Source organism: Contarinia nasturtii, unplaced genomic scaffold (assembly GCF_009176525.2).
Source record: "Contarinia nasturtii isolate CC-2019 unplaced genomic scaffold, AAFC_CNas_1.1 Cnas_scaffold_695, whole genome shotgun sequence".
NCBI lineage: Eukaryota > Metazoa > Arthropoda > Insecta > Diptera > Cecidomyiidae > Contarinia > Contarinia nasturtii.
The window spans coordinates 4,313,258-4,327,563 of NW_022198046.1; the positions used below are offsets into that span (position 1 = coordinate 4,313,258).

The 14,306-nt window shown below is 33.7% G+C and overlaps 3 protein-coding genes across 3 annotated transcripts; 2 read left to right on the plus strand and 1 right to left on the minus strand.

The window, feature by feature from the left end:
- Positions 1-5,420: 5,420 nt before the first annotated feature.
- On the plus strand, positions 5,421-6,275 carry LOC116341224 (male-enhanced antigen 1). The gene is made up of 3 exons (XM_031768163.1): positions 5,421-5,743; positions 5,802-5,939; positions 6,006-6,275. The coding sequence occupies exons 1-3, from the start codon at positions 5,501-5,503 to the stop codon at positions 6,135-6,137; spliced, it is 513 nt and encodes a 170-aa protein (XP_031624023.1). The 5' UTR covers positions 5,421-5,500; the 3' UTR covers positions 6,138-6,275.
- Positions 6,276-6,537: 262 nt separating this feature from the next.
- Positions 6,538-9,653, minus strand: LOC116341096 (BTB/POZ domain-containing protein 9). The gene is made up of 8 exons (XM_031767963.1): positions 9,539-9,653; positions 9,235-9,321; positions 8,523-9,115; positions 8,296-8,446; positions 8,126-8,233; positions 7,576-8,052; positions 7,264-7,505; positions 6,538-7,197 (listed from the first exon to the last, which is right to left on the minus strand). The coding sequence occupies exons 2-8, from the start codon at positions 9,293-9,295 to the stop codon at positions 7,036-7,038; spliced, it is 1,794 nt and encodes a 597-aa protein (XP_031623823.1). The 5' UTR covers positions 9,296-9,321; positions 9,539-9,653; the 3' UTR covers positions 6,538-7,035.
- A 506-nt stretch (positions 9,654-10,159) lies between these two features.
- Positions 10,160-12,010, plus strand: LOC116341097 (protein-L-isoaspartate(D-aspartate) O-methyltransferase). Its single transcript, XM_031767964.1, has 6 exons — positions 10,160-10,370; positions 10,554-10,690; positions 10,793-11,042; positions 11,110-11,220; positions 11,334-11,389; positions 11,482-12,010. The coding sequence occupies exons 1-6, from the start codon at positions 10,238-10,240 to the stop codon at positions 11,572-11,574; spliced, it is 780 nt and encodes a 259-aa protein (XP_031623824.1). The 5' UTR covers positions 10,160-10,237; the 3' UTR covers positions 11,575-12,010.
- The last annotated feature ends 2,296 nt before the right edge of the window (positions 12,011-14,306 follow it).

Below are 14,306 nucleotides of genomic sequence, written 5' to 3' on the forward strand. Positions count from 1 at the left end.
GACAAATTGTAACTAACTGTAGTTCTTTAATATATGCTTTTTCAACAAAAATTAAATATTCTGTATTTTCTTGGGCTTCTTTGTCGTAGAAACGGATTAAAAATGTTACTGTTTCTTCAATTTTATTTAATTTTTGAAGTTTTGTTCGCCGAAATGTAACGAAAAGTCGAAAAGAATTCACATAAAAGAACATTTTATTCAATTTACGTTCAGCCTTTTTTAGATTTTCAAATTAAAATTTAGTAACTAATCGTTTTGCTGGTGTTTAAGGGTTGTATCTATTTAAATTGTACAAAAGATTGTTCGAAGGAAAGTGATTTGCATAATGCGATAGAAGCAGGAATTTTTGATGCTTATCAATTCTCTTATCTTCTGTGGAGCAGAAAAAAGTGTATATTTTTTGCAAGGGAAAGCAATATAATAAACAACGTCAGGCACAAAAACACGGCGGGCGTAAGGATTGTGTGTGCATAACGAGCGCAAGACTTCAGCCACTCGCCTTCGCCGTCAGCACGAAATTGGAGTTTGGCAAAATAAAGTGTTTTCGCATGTGTGCGCTTTTTTTTGGCAGCAGTATTCAAATAGGCATGTATATCCGGTTGAAAATGTACACGTTTTATGCGGAGTAATTTGCATGCATAGAGAAACTTTTTTTGCTCCTTTGCAAAATGATGTTGTTTGTATTCATCGTGTGTGCAAGCATTTACATTATTATTATGAACAAATTAATTTTCGGTTAAAATGAAGCAATGTTCGGAGCATATTTTACCATCACCATTTTTTTCGTTGGCTGGTTCAACATCAACACACCTTTTTCAACCCAATATGAAAGTCTGGTTAGTATTTTGGTTTCTGTCGACGCATTCATGCAACAACATAACTCTGGAGTTGACAAAAGAACAATGAATTTTGTCTAATGAAATTAAACTGGCAGAAGGAATGTTTTTAAAATAAGTGGAAGCGATTAAAATGTGTTGGAAAAAGTCAAGAGCTCCTTCGTTTCAATAGCAAAGTGCGATACTATGCAAACATATCATGAAAAACAGTGGCAAATGAATGACAGTGACGGGGGTCACCATATTAACTAATATTTACACATCATATTATATACCACAAAGATGTATGAATCCATAAAAACTCGTTACAACGAAGACGGAAAAAATCATTGTAATACATCTGACATCATGCGTTCGCACATTATGTGACAAATGATGAGTGAATTGAACATTTTATCCATCGTCTTCGTCTAAATAGTACAAATATTTTGAACTGTTTTTGTTGCTCTCTCTATCTCACTCTTTTTTGGCTGCTGCAGCAGAAGGCTCGTTTGCATTTGTCGAAGCCAATCCGATTATAAATGACAAAAAGGAAACAACACAAACTGAAAAACGGGTGACAAATTAATCGTAATGTAAACTCTGGGATAAAACGAGCGGAAAGCTCGTTTTACCTGCAAAAATACCCGACCAGACCTACGAGAATCGAATATCCGTGACTAATTATTACCGCTTTATAATTTGGCGAGGGATTTGTCACGTACATATTCGATGCGCATCGCTTTTAACCAAATTAATCAGAATTTACTTTACACAGAGAGGAGTGAATGTGAGCGTAAGCAAGCCAAACAGACTGCGAAAAAGTGTGTCGATCATTGAATTTAAAATATGTTGCTCTCTAACTGAATTCAAGAATAGAAGTAAAGTGGCGCGTACAGCAATCAGCAAGTGGGCTTATGTTGGTGGATGTTAAGCATCTTCAAATAAACCCCAGATCCGAATGAGAGTGATAATAATAAATAAAATCGATTGCGGAAAGTTATTAATTTGTTCTTGGCATAAACAACTGCCTGAAGCCATATTGCTTTTTATTTCCAATGTATTTTTTAATTAGATCCATTCCTGCGTAGATAAAAGCTTCTACTCTTATTATTTTATGGGATTTACCGTTGGACCTTTTTCTTTGTTTCATTAGAAATAAAGTGGAAATGCTGCATACAATAACAAATATCAATACATCCACCCAACCATAATGATGTTCGAGGTAAAAAGCGGTTGGCGTAACTTATAGCGAGAAACCTCATTTTCATCCAAAATTGTCCCATCCCCCGGCACAACTAAACTCAATCGATATAATGCGTGTGATTGATAGCGACATGTTATTTTGATGTGCATCATTTAAATTGAATTAGAGGTTTTTTTTTGATGACTTAACTGTCGAACTGTCAATCCCACTTCGTTTGACACCTATTTAATAATCCTTGATGATGATGCTATTGTTAAACATGAGATATTTTTGTAATCGGATTCATTTTTTGTCCTAATTCCATTCGATTTGAATTTGGCTTGACTAATACATTTTGAATTGTATTAATATAGATTGTGCATACCGCTCGCTATTAAGAACCGCGCTCACTTTAAATAATTTATCACATATTCTGCATGCGTAAAACATGATGTAAAACTCCATTACCAAATTACCAATTGATATGCCAATGTGGCGTTTTTAATCTAAAAACAATGTTATGTGTCATTCGCACGAATAACAAAACCAATCACATGAAAAATTCACCAATATAGTCTCGACTCCATTTGGATTTTGGTAATTGATTTTCAGTTTTTCAAACTTCAAATAAAAGCAAACGATTCGAAATGAAAACAACAACGTAAAAAGTTGCCATCGTCCGATTTATTAGAAACAAAAGCAAAAAAAAAACATAACCATTGGCCATTGAGGTTTATGCAAAATGAATCATCTGAAGAATGGAGAATTCTGGGACCAACTGCACCGGAAATTGACGCCGGTTTGACCGGCATAGATGCATTTGAAATAAAAGGATTGGGCACAAAATCTATACCCAGCATCACAATCACCATGAAAACCATTTACGAAGCTACCAACATCGACCAGAAAGTTTATAATATTCATTCAGACTAAGCCAGGAAGAGAGAGAATAATTCCATAAAATTTATGACTAGTAAATGAATTACTAGTTTATTGCAGGGACATATAGCCGCGCCGTTCGTTGCCGGGTGAAAGCGGTGCGGTAAAAACCGTCTCCAGCACAAAAACTTGCGGCCAATTCAGTGGTGCATAGCATTAGCCGTATATACGTTGACTGCATGTTTTTTTGCATTTAGGCAATAGAGAAAAAAAAAAATAGAAATTACACTCATAAAAAGCGCATACGTCGATTTGAATCGGCCTCCAAATCCAAGAATGTATACCATTTTGTTCTCAGAATGAGCGCATACGCTCGTGAAAAAAGCAATATAAACAACAAAATGAAAGGATTGCAGGCAAAAGATATAGTAGAAATATTGCATTTTGCACCTGGTATTTGCTATAAATTCCATTGCATCGTCGATATATTCATTCGCATTTCCTTTTCGGCTTCGCCACAAGCACATATAGCATTTTTTTACGGTGCAGCACCGATATCAAATCAATACACTTGTTTTAAATCATTTATGGTTTTCTTTTTGCACGAGAAATAAAGAACACTTTTTTAACTCACATAGAATTCTGTACAATTTTCTATTGACTTTCAAATAATTGCTTTTTCATATTCAAAATCTCGTAAACATTGAACAACGCAATGTGCTGAATAAGCAAAAAGTCTTTTGAAACAACTCAGCAAATCCAAAGCATTTTATAAAAATAGTGGTTTCTAAGAGTTTGAAATAATTCCAATGAAGAAGAAGCGGGAAAAAACTCCATGGTCACAGATAAACAGAAAACGTTTTATATCACTTCCGAGTTTCATTTAGCATTCGAGTTGATTTTCTCACGCAGCTTGTTACCACAATTCCGATGGATGAAAGTGCAATTCAAGACTCGTATCTTATATGTATCATTGCAATGCTATTAAAGAAACGATCAACCATTTTGCCAACGCAATTGAAAAGAAAACTAACTCCATTTTTTACGCATTTTACAACTTTTTTTATTCAGATATTATTTAGAGCGGATATTGTATTTTGCACAAAAATGAAGTAATTTCCCTTCGAACATCGTTTAAAAAGTGATCAATTTTATTTTCGGTTTCTAGTCTTATGAAAAAGTGAATAATCACACGAAATCGAAGTTTGGGCATATAGTGAGAACAGATTTTTCCGATATGTTTAAACTTCCGGCTTATCCTTCCGATGGAAAAGATTCGATTGAAAAACAAGATTTTGTTTATTATGCCAATTCGATTTGTCATAAATTCTGCCACCACTGAAACTATGTCCGATTCGGTTGTGGATCTTATCATTTTGATATGATTTCGTTTTGACATAAATATACTTGATATAACTTTTACGGCAAATAACAAAGAAGAGTGGCTTTTGTATCTTAGGGTGAAATAAAAAAGTGAAAATATTTGAAAAACGAAATTTTGGTTGGGTTTGATCTTGATTGGTATGAATTGATATTGAAGACGCAGAAAAGTCTTTTGATAATACAAAAACGAATTCATATATTGACACAATTTCAAAATTTTAAAATAACTTAATTTGGTGAATTTTTGCTCCGAATATTACACTGCAATGGCTAACTTCAATAATTTGCCGAAGAAATATGTACACCCTATTTGGTTTTGATAAAGAAATCTTACAAATGAAAAACTTTTTTGCCTATCAATGAAACAAGCTATAAAAAAGAGCGTAAAAACGCTTATGCTCATTTCAAGTTTTGGGCAATCATTTTCAAAGATGTTCAAAATATTTAATGGATGCTTTTAAACTATTGCACAACATTTACCGCTTTGTTCAGATTTGTAAACCAAATTACGGGCCCAGCAGAAGTAAAAGGGTTTCTTATACTCAAATGCAATGCTTGGATTTATTTTCATAATGAGATGGTCTCACGTACGAGTTTCAAATGATCTAGAAAATAATGTGGCACACATTCTGTTTTCTATAAAAACGGAGCATTATGTATGGCTGGTGATCATTGAATATAGCTTGGTGTGACACATGTATCTGTCTGTATGTTTATCATACAACATTTTATGATATCATTTTATAAAATTCTTAATAAATTCCTTGATTTTTTCTTCTTGCTGTCTTTAGAGAGATAGTCGTAAAAGTATAATGACATGTGCGTGATTCAATTATGCAAAGTAGAAAAAACCGCTTGTGTTTTACACTATACGTTCTTACTATGTGTTTTTTCTGCATTCATGTGATCGGCTATGCTTGAATATAGGTTTTCTTTATAAATGTTTGCACAATTTAAAATTTTTCTTGAAGACTGTGTTTTTCATGGGGAATGTTCGTCCATGTAAAAAGAACATTTGAAATGTTTGACAAAACCTGTTACGCATTTCGATACATTTGTCCAGGCTATTTACCCTGGACCAAAACCAGATGGTTGTGAGCCTCACTCGATTCTTCATTGACCGTATTGAATGCATAAGTCATTCTATCTGTCGTCTGTCAGCGTGACACTTGTAAGAACAGTGATACAAACAAAGTAGTATTTTGTATAATTTTTGCTCCGTATATTTTTGCATAAAATGGGTTCTCCTGATTCACCAAGCGGCGAAAATAATATTTCTCGACCGGTAGCAAACCAATTACCAATGCACGGTGGAAATACAACAGCCAGCGATGACAGTGACATGGAAATTATTGACGCTGGATATGTTGGATATCAGCCACTTTCTTTGGACGAAGAGACAATGGAATACAGAAGTGAAGACAATAACGTCAACGACCAAGAGAACGACGACGACGAAGATGATCATTTTGATTATTCGGTTTGTTTTACATTACAAAAAATTATATAATTTGTTATAAAGTTCGTTTTTATTATAGGCATTCAATGCACCAACGCAAGCCCCTGAAACGAACATTGTTGTTCCATCAATAAATGCTGAAATTGAACGTGAAGTGTGGAATGCACCAAGACCAGAATCAACAAATATCGTTTTAGATTCGACAAGAACCGAACAGGTAATAAAATTCAGTATACACTTGGTGACACATTCTTAAATATGATTTTTGGTGATTTTCTCTCAGATAATGTCAGCAATGGCCAATTTTCAAATTCCAACATCAAACATTCCGACCTGGGCACAAGGTGATTTAGACGAAAAATGGAAAGACGATTTATTGCAGAAAATTCGGGAACGACAAAATCGAAATAACTAGGATAATTGATCTGTTTAAGTATGCTGAAATATTCATATAAGATTCAAAATATGCTTGGATATATTGGAATGTAATTCATTTTTAAAACACAATTTTAAATTGTGTTCAAAAATTCTATTATTAAATGCTCCCAATGAACGATTTTGCATTTTTTTTATTCTTCAAAGTACTCAAATATCAAATCTGTTTGTTCTACACTAAGAAAGAAAGTATTACGAAGTCAGTGACTTTTATAGGTGATTGAGGGAAGAGCAAAAATAGTAAGTACGTCTAGGCAATTGAAACAAATCATTTTGTCTCATAAAGCAAGACTATTTGCAGAAACTCATACACTCAGCAATGTTGCTAGTAAAAACTGTAGAAATTTATCGTCGAGAAAGATATAAAAATGTGCACCAAATTAATAATCAAAAAAGCGTAAATTTATTCAAGACTTTGAAAATAATTTACATTCTAATTGTATATAGCTATAAAGTATTAAATATTATTGCCAATGGCCCTCAATAAATAAGATGAAATATGAACAGAATAATATGAATGCTCTCAAACGAATGTAAGACTTCACTTGAGATTTTATTGAAATGTAGCACCACCACCATATAAAAATTGAGATTTTTTGTATGGCTGTGTTACACCTTAACGAAGTCTCGGGAGAAGTCTCACATACATTCTCGCACAATCATATTTGTTATAACCGATTATTATTTCTTTACAATTTGATCATTTGAACTAGATTTGATTTGAGTTAAGAATTATGTCTATGTAAAAATAATACAATTGAGAATACAATTTGAGAATAATTTTGAGGGTTTGGGCAAATATATATGTGGTGTGTTTTTAGAGATTACATGTTGTTGATCGATTGTTCGAGTAGAAACCTTTTTTTTTGTTTAACTATTTATTCCGAATCAATGTTTAAGGGCTCTAGAGAGCTTGAGTTAGATTTGGCGTGCGATGAAGATGAACTTTTGCTTGCTGATGCCAAAGCCGAAGCTATCTGTGCTTCGATTGTTTGTTTCGGCAAATCGGCCGGACATTCGAAATGCACACAATGAAAAATCTACAAAAAATTACGATAAAAGTTAAATCATTGTACTTTTTACATTTTTCCACGTCAAATACAAACCTCATTTGCTGTGTTGTAAGTGCCAACGATTTTAATGAATACAACCGGTCGAGGTTCAAATATGAATTGTTGCCAAGATCGAAGCTGCTCGTCTTTTTTATCGACAGCCATTTCCCAATCCTTTTGGTTCACAGATGTCTCAATGAAAAAACTGTACGTTCTCGAATCACAGTCCCACAACAACAATCGCATCGAACCAATGTAATACGGCTGACCAAGTTGAACGACTATGACACCGCTCCCTATACAACAAAAAGAAAACGATTTCCATAAAATATGTACAACCGATATGACATTTGAATCAACTCATACCTAATTGATGGCACGTATATCCAGAGTCCCAGTCATAATTTTTGACATCACCATTGAGAAGTGCATTCCGTGTACGACTAACTCCTTCGATAACCATTGATGACATTTCAACGGTTGCAACGTTGTACGTAGGCAACACAAGACCATTGACTAGAGTCGGCATTCGCATTGTATAGTACGCCTCGAGTGCAACCACATGAAACACTTTGTTGCATGTATTGTGTGTGCCAACCAGCTTTATGAAACGAACCGCTCGTGATGGAAAGTATAAAAATTGCCATGAACGACACATGTATTTTGTGTGATCTACAACGCGATGCCAATTGTTTTGATCAACTGACGTTTCAATGTAGTACGAGTAACTGCGCGTATCACGATCCCACAGCAACATTTTCATGTGATTTATGATGCTGATTGTACCCAATTCAACTATAATGCTTAGATCATTGGCATCGTTGATGGAGTGACGCGTATAACCTGAATTTTGATGGTGAAACACAATTTTAAATTATTGTTTTTTTTATGTCGTTTCATACACTGCAATAATTACCTTTTTCCATGTCGTAATTTGTAACATCACCGTCAAGTAGTGCTGATCGCAATTCACCTCTAATTGTTTTCGAGTTGAATTTGGCTGAAGCAACATTCTCTTCGGGCCCTGAAAAATTCAAATTTTTTTTTACCAAATAAGACATTTTCAAATAGATTTTGGTTACTTACAAAGGGCGCCACGATAAACGAGATTCTTTGAAGTGGTTTGCTCTTCAATTGCATCCAAAAGACGGTCTGGATCCAAAATTGCACATGGTCGAACGACTCTTAGCAATTGCTTGAGATTCATCAATGGCAAACGAACGAATGATACAACCGTCTGAAATAAAACGTCAAAAATAGCAATAAAATGATAATTTTGCGATTTCTAACATAAAAATATGCCTTAAATATACCTCAATATCTGCGTTTGGATTATTTTTACACCAATCATAAACAGCATTAAAAATGTTAACTTCGGGCGCGAAAAATGAATCTCTTTGCAGTAATGTGCAGAGTGAGTCTTGTGACAATGTCTTAAATGTGCTGGCATTCAGTAAATCAGTCGAATTTCGATCCATAAATGTGAGTGTGAAATCGCTGAGTGTGTCTAAATTGTACAACCGTGCTGCATCGAGAATGGCGCAGCAATTTTTCAATGATAAACTGTTGGTTAAGTACGTTGAAATGGCTAATTCTAATGTTTCAAAGCCATATTGGTTGGCCAAACCGAGTGAATCCAAAATGTTTTCCTCCTTCATTTTGGCCAATGACATGCAGCCCGTATAAATATACTCTAGTAAGGCTTTGAATGCTTCGAGTGGAACTTTTAACTCAATTTCATTTTGATTTGTTTCGCACAAACCACCATACAGCAATGCACGAAAATATGAACTGCGCGCTGCGAGTAGTATTTTGTGAGCTGGTAATTTAACACCTTCGACGATAAACGCCACGTCTGAATATTCACTGCTCATACACAATTGGCTCATGTGCTGTGAAAATTCAGCTGTAGTGCATTTTATTTATAGACATACAAAAGAAATGCAAAGTAAAAATCAGACACAATTAGAATAAAATAAATCGAAGTCGAAGGTTAAATAAATTCAATTTTGGACGCTGTCTTACGTGTTAAATCAATTTCACCACAGGCATTGATTTTTTGCGTTGGCACCGTGCGACTGCTCATTTTTATCACAACCAAACTGTTTTCAACTGAAATATTGAAAATATTCATGAAATTGTTGCAACTAAGTCAAATATTTGATGATTTTATGATAATAGTGATTTGGATGTTGTTGTTGTTGTTATTGCTGTTATTGTGCGTAATTGCGACGCACTATTTAAAGAGTTTTTTTTAACATTCTATCCGTGTTAATTGCAAATCACAAACAGATTTTCGCGTATTAATTTAACTGAGAATTGAACTTACAGTCTTTTATCAAGCTGCCAACACTGATTTTGCTTATAAAATGTAGAAAAAACTGAAAATTTTATTTTCCTCCTTCGTTTGTTTGTTTTCTTTTACTCCGTTCACTATTTTCTAGATATTATTTTAAATGTCAAAATACTGTCAGCATTTTGCTGTCAGTGCATATCGTTCTGTTCCCAGTTGGAAACTTGTTTCATTTCGTTTTTTCAATCAATGAAACAGTTTAACATAAAATTGACTGAATGAGAATGATATTTAATTGTATTTTGTGCGAAATTTGATTAGATTTTTTTGTAAAATTCAAAGAAGAAATACTCGGTTCGATTGTTGAATATTTTTAAGCAAATGAAACGCAATAAATCGATTTGTTCCGTTGAATTACGACGCGAAGAACGCACCCCAATTCGAAAAACATAAACAATGTGCGCGATTATTTTTTCTATATTAAAATAGTTGTCACTAAAAAAGTTTTCATTTTTCATCAATTTAATAATCATCGAAGAATTGAATCGTTCCATTTTAAATGTACGTTTTTTGAACTCAAATTGTAAGGCAAGTTGAATAAGACAGTGCAGTTTCATTGGCTGACAAATATATTAGTACATTTTGACGTTTACGGTTTAGCTGTCTCTGTCTTTGTTATTATTGCGTTCAGCTGATTCAATGCGTATTTTATAAAACCAAGTGAATAGTTTTGCTATGGTCAAGATCTTGCTTCGTCTCACGAAGGAAACTATTTGTCTTTTGAGAAATTCGCATAATTTTTATCCATTCCAAATGGCTTGGAGATCATCTGGAACCAATAATGCTGATTTAATGAATCAACTCGAAGGTAAAATATATTCGGAACAAAATATTTTTATGAAAAATCCATTTCCATTTCTAATGTTATTGGGTAGAACAAAGTTCATCGAACTTAAGTCAAGATTAGTATTATCGTCATATTTGTTTCTCAATATAGTGCAAAAAATATATATATAATGCGAAATGATATTATTTTCTTTGGTATTTATAGTGTTTGACGTGATTAAAACGCGAAAAGTGAAGGAATTAATGACAGAAACGGATCGAAAATACTATTGCCCAAAAACACCATACGTGGACGCACCACAGAGTATTGGCAATGGTGTAACCATAAGTGCACCGCATATGGTGAACACAGATTTATCTATTTTTTTCGTCTTAAATCTCTTCAAAAGCATTCATTGTGTAATGTTAATTGTGGACTTTTTACTTTTGTTGCAACGATTTTAGCACGCATACGCTTTGGAGTATCTGATTGAAAAGTTCAAATATGGTGGCAGAGCATTGGATGTAGGTTCGGGCTCAGGATACTTAACAGCTTGTTTGGCGAGAGCGAATCGAAAAGCAGTTGAAAGCAAGACGAACGGTAAAAAAATTGTCATTGGAATCGAGCATCAAGCACCATTAGTTGAGTTGTCGATTAAAAATATTAACGCTGACGATCCTACTTTTATCAAGAATGGCGAACTAATTATTGTCGGTTAGTTTTAGTCGGTTTAATGTCGATGGCGAATGTATTTATAATATGGTTCATTGCTTTATTTTAGAGGGCGATGGAAGAAATGGTTACGAGGAATTCGCACCGTATGACATTATTCATGTGGGTGCTGCGGCTCCAAAGACTCCTGAAAATCTGTTGAATCAATTGAAGAATGGAGGTCGGTTAATCACTTTTACATTATGGCGGAATTGCTATCCTTTCTATTTTAAATATTTGTCTATTATGTTCCATTGCCTGTTTATTAATTTCCGTTATATGATTCACACCCAGGTCGCTTAATAAGCCCCGTTGGACCACAGCCGGATGGATCACAATATTTGGAGATGGTTTGTTTATTAAAATGCCGATGGGAACTGCTCATATATTTCACTGTAATTAATTTTCTATTTTTTATCCGTATTTAATTTTGTAATTCCAGTATGATAAAAATGAGAGAGGCGAAGTGAGTCGTACACGGTTGATGTCCGTGGTTTATGTCCCGCTGACCGATTTGAATGGAACATCGCGATGACTTCAAAACTGTTGTACAATAGTCTGAGTAGATTTATTTTTTTTTGTTTAAAGACAAACTGATTTCGTTTATTTAATGACCATTTCGTTCAAAGACAAACAAATCTATTATTCTGTTACAACTTACAAACCGCTCTACTACCTAAGTTTCAATACTATTGTGTTCTTGCTCTCGAGAGATCTCTTTTCAGTTTTTAAAAGACATCAGACATTTGTACAATCCATCCCAGCTATCGAAAATGACTACTAATGCATTTGTAGTGTAGCTTAAACCACGGATCCTTTAGATTTCTGCTAGTTTTAGTACATATATGTTTTTTTAAACAAATCTGTTGTTTATGGCATTTTTGTTATTTTAAGATGAAATCCTGTACTTGTTTTCAATTAAACAAGAATTTATATTTATTTCCAATAAACTGAATGTTTTGCCGATTAAACTTGAAGTCTATCCTTTAACATATACGCAATTTTTTATGACTTCATTTGCATCAATATTTTGTCGTTGTTTATTTAAATGATGTTGCTTGTAAAAATTGATAAATAAATTTTTCGATTTTTGCCTTCGTTTCGACAAAACAACGTCAACAAATTGACAATCTCACGCTTAATTACTCATTTTACGTCACAATTTATGACAGTTTGTTGCCGTAATTACTGGTAAATGTCTCACTTTAGGTGTTAACTGGCATACCTCGGGCATAAGCCATGAAAAATTGCACGAATGCAAATGCAAAACGTTCATCAAAATGGCCACATCGAGATTACAAATGACTACAATTTAATGCAAGAGAATGTGCAAAAAAAAAGTGTTGTTTATTTTTAGCGAAAAATGCGAAACCATCTGCAGAGCAAAATAAAATGGAGTTAGTACACGAAAGAGCTCTTGCCGCCAAAACAGCCGTAAAAAACTTTAAAACTTTTTACGGCCGACCAATGTTTTGAGATAATGAGAATCGTCGGAAGTTTATTAATACTTGGTGTCGTTCTTTCTCTACTAGTTCGTTGCCGAACAAAAAGTTGCGAAATCGTCTAACACAGAGAGACAGTCCTTTTTGCGACAATTGAAGAGAAATTACCACCTTCACCACCATTCATGTGGTGCCGGGTAAAATAAAAAGTGTTGTTCTTTTTCTTGTTTTGCAAAAAGACACATCGAGTGAAGGAGACTTTTTTTTATTGGTAATTGCTTTTGTTAAATCATTGCAATAAAATCGAGTCATCAATTCGCTACAATGTAACGATTTTATGAGACGGTGCACTTTTTGATCGTCTTTTTATCGATGTGCAATCGTGCTGGCTTCTGATTGGTGAATTTTGAAATCGGCGGATTTTAAAAACAACAACGACAATGCAATTGCAGAATGATATTCGCAAGCTGGTTTTCATTTTCTGGTTGACTACATTTTTTGTCTGTTTGTTATTTTTTGGTTCTTGTTCATCGTCGAGAGAAAGCATGTAGTATGTATAAAAATGTGTATAATAATTTCCATCTAGAAACCGTAATCAAAATTGAAAAAGTTCATCGTCTGTTTTGTGTGTACAAATGTATCGTCAGTTTTCTGTTTTTTTTTCGCCAAGCAAAAAAAATTTAACGGATAACCACACACATACGCATTTGGGTGAATGAATTGTTGACGGGCTCGTTTTTATTAGCTGGCATCAGCGGTGTATAAAATTTAAATATTTCGGCTTCGATCAAATTCTACCATTTACACATTTATCAATGGCAACTGTTTACAAAAAAAAAGCCATCTGAATTTAATTATTGATTTTTAATCGTTGTTTTATGGATATTTTTCCTATTATATCGATAAATAATATTTCAATTTTTTGACATTTGCAATTTATGTTGGGAAGAATAAAAAAAGTGTCTCCCACTTTCTGCATACCTATCTCAACTTTATGAACTGTTGCCAGCCATTTAATTGGAATTTTGTCAACTGATTGGACACCGTTCACGATGAAAGACGATTGTTTTTTTTTACGAGAGTGTTCTTTAATTTATTATTTATTTTCGTTCATTTATTCATTCGTCCGGTGTTTATGAATTTAAAAGAAACCACTAAATTAGATAAGTTTCATATTTAAAATCATTTTGTGTGATATTTTACACAAACAAACACAGTTTGAGATAACACATTGAAAATGTGATGAGCGATCATGTTTTTATTAAAGCCATGCGCTACCGCAGCGCAGCAATAAATTTATTGATGAAAAGCATAACTTTGTTTAAAATGTCTCTATTTCTGAATTGATTTTTCTCGGTTGCGTCAAAATTGAACATTCTTTGAAAGCCACACGGATCAATATCGATCTTCTTCTTCTTCTTCTTCTTTTTCTTATTATTATTATTTCTTTTCATATAATGGTTGCAATAAAAAAGGCATTCGATATCAGAATGGAAAAAACGTTGAATCCATAAACTGATAATAAAATTCATGATTTATTTGGAATGGATTGAGTTGATCGGGTGCGCGCGCGCAAAGAGCATACACACATACAGACAAGTACCTTCTGGATTGTCTCAATTGAGCCAGTTGAAAAATGTGTCCGAGGAGAAAGAAACAAGCAAAGAAAAAGATTGAAGATAAAAGGAAAAAAAACACTAAATGAAAAAAGAGAGAAATATACGAGAAATATATAAAAAAAAGCAACAATCAAAAGAAGCAAGCCAAACAATATGTCGATGGATGTATCAATACCGATATCCAGCAGTTAATTAATGCAAATATC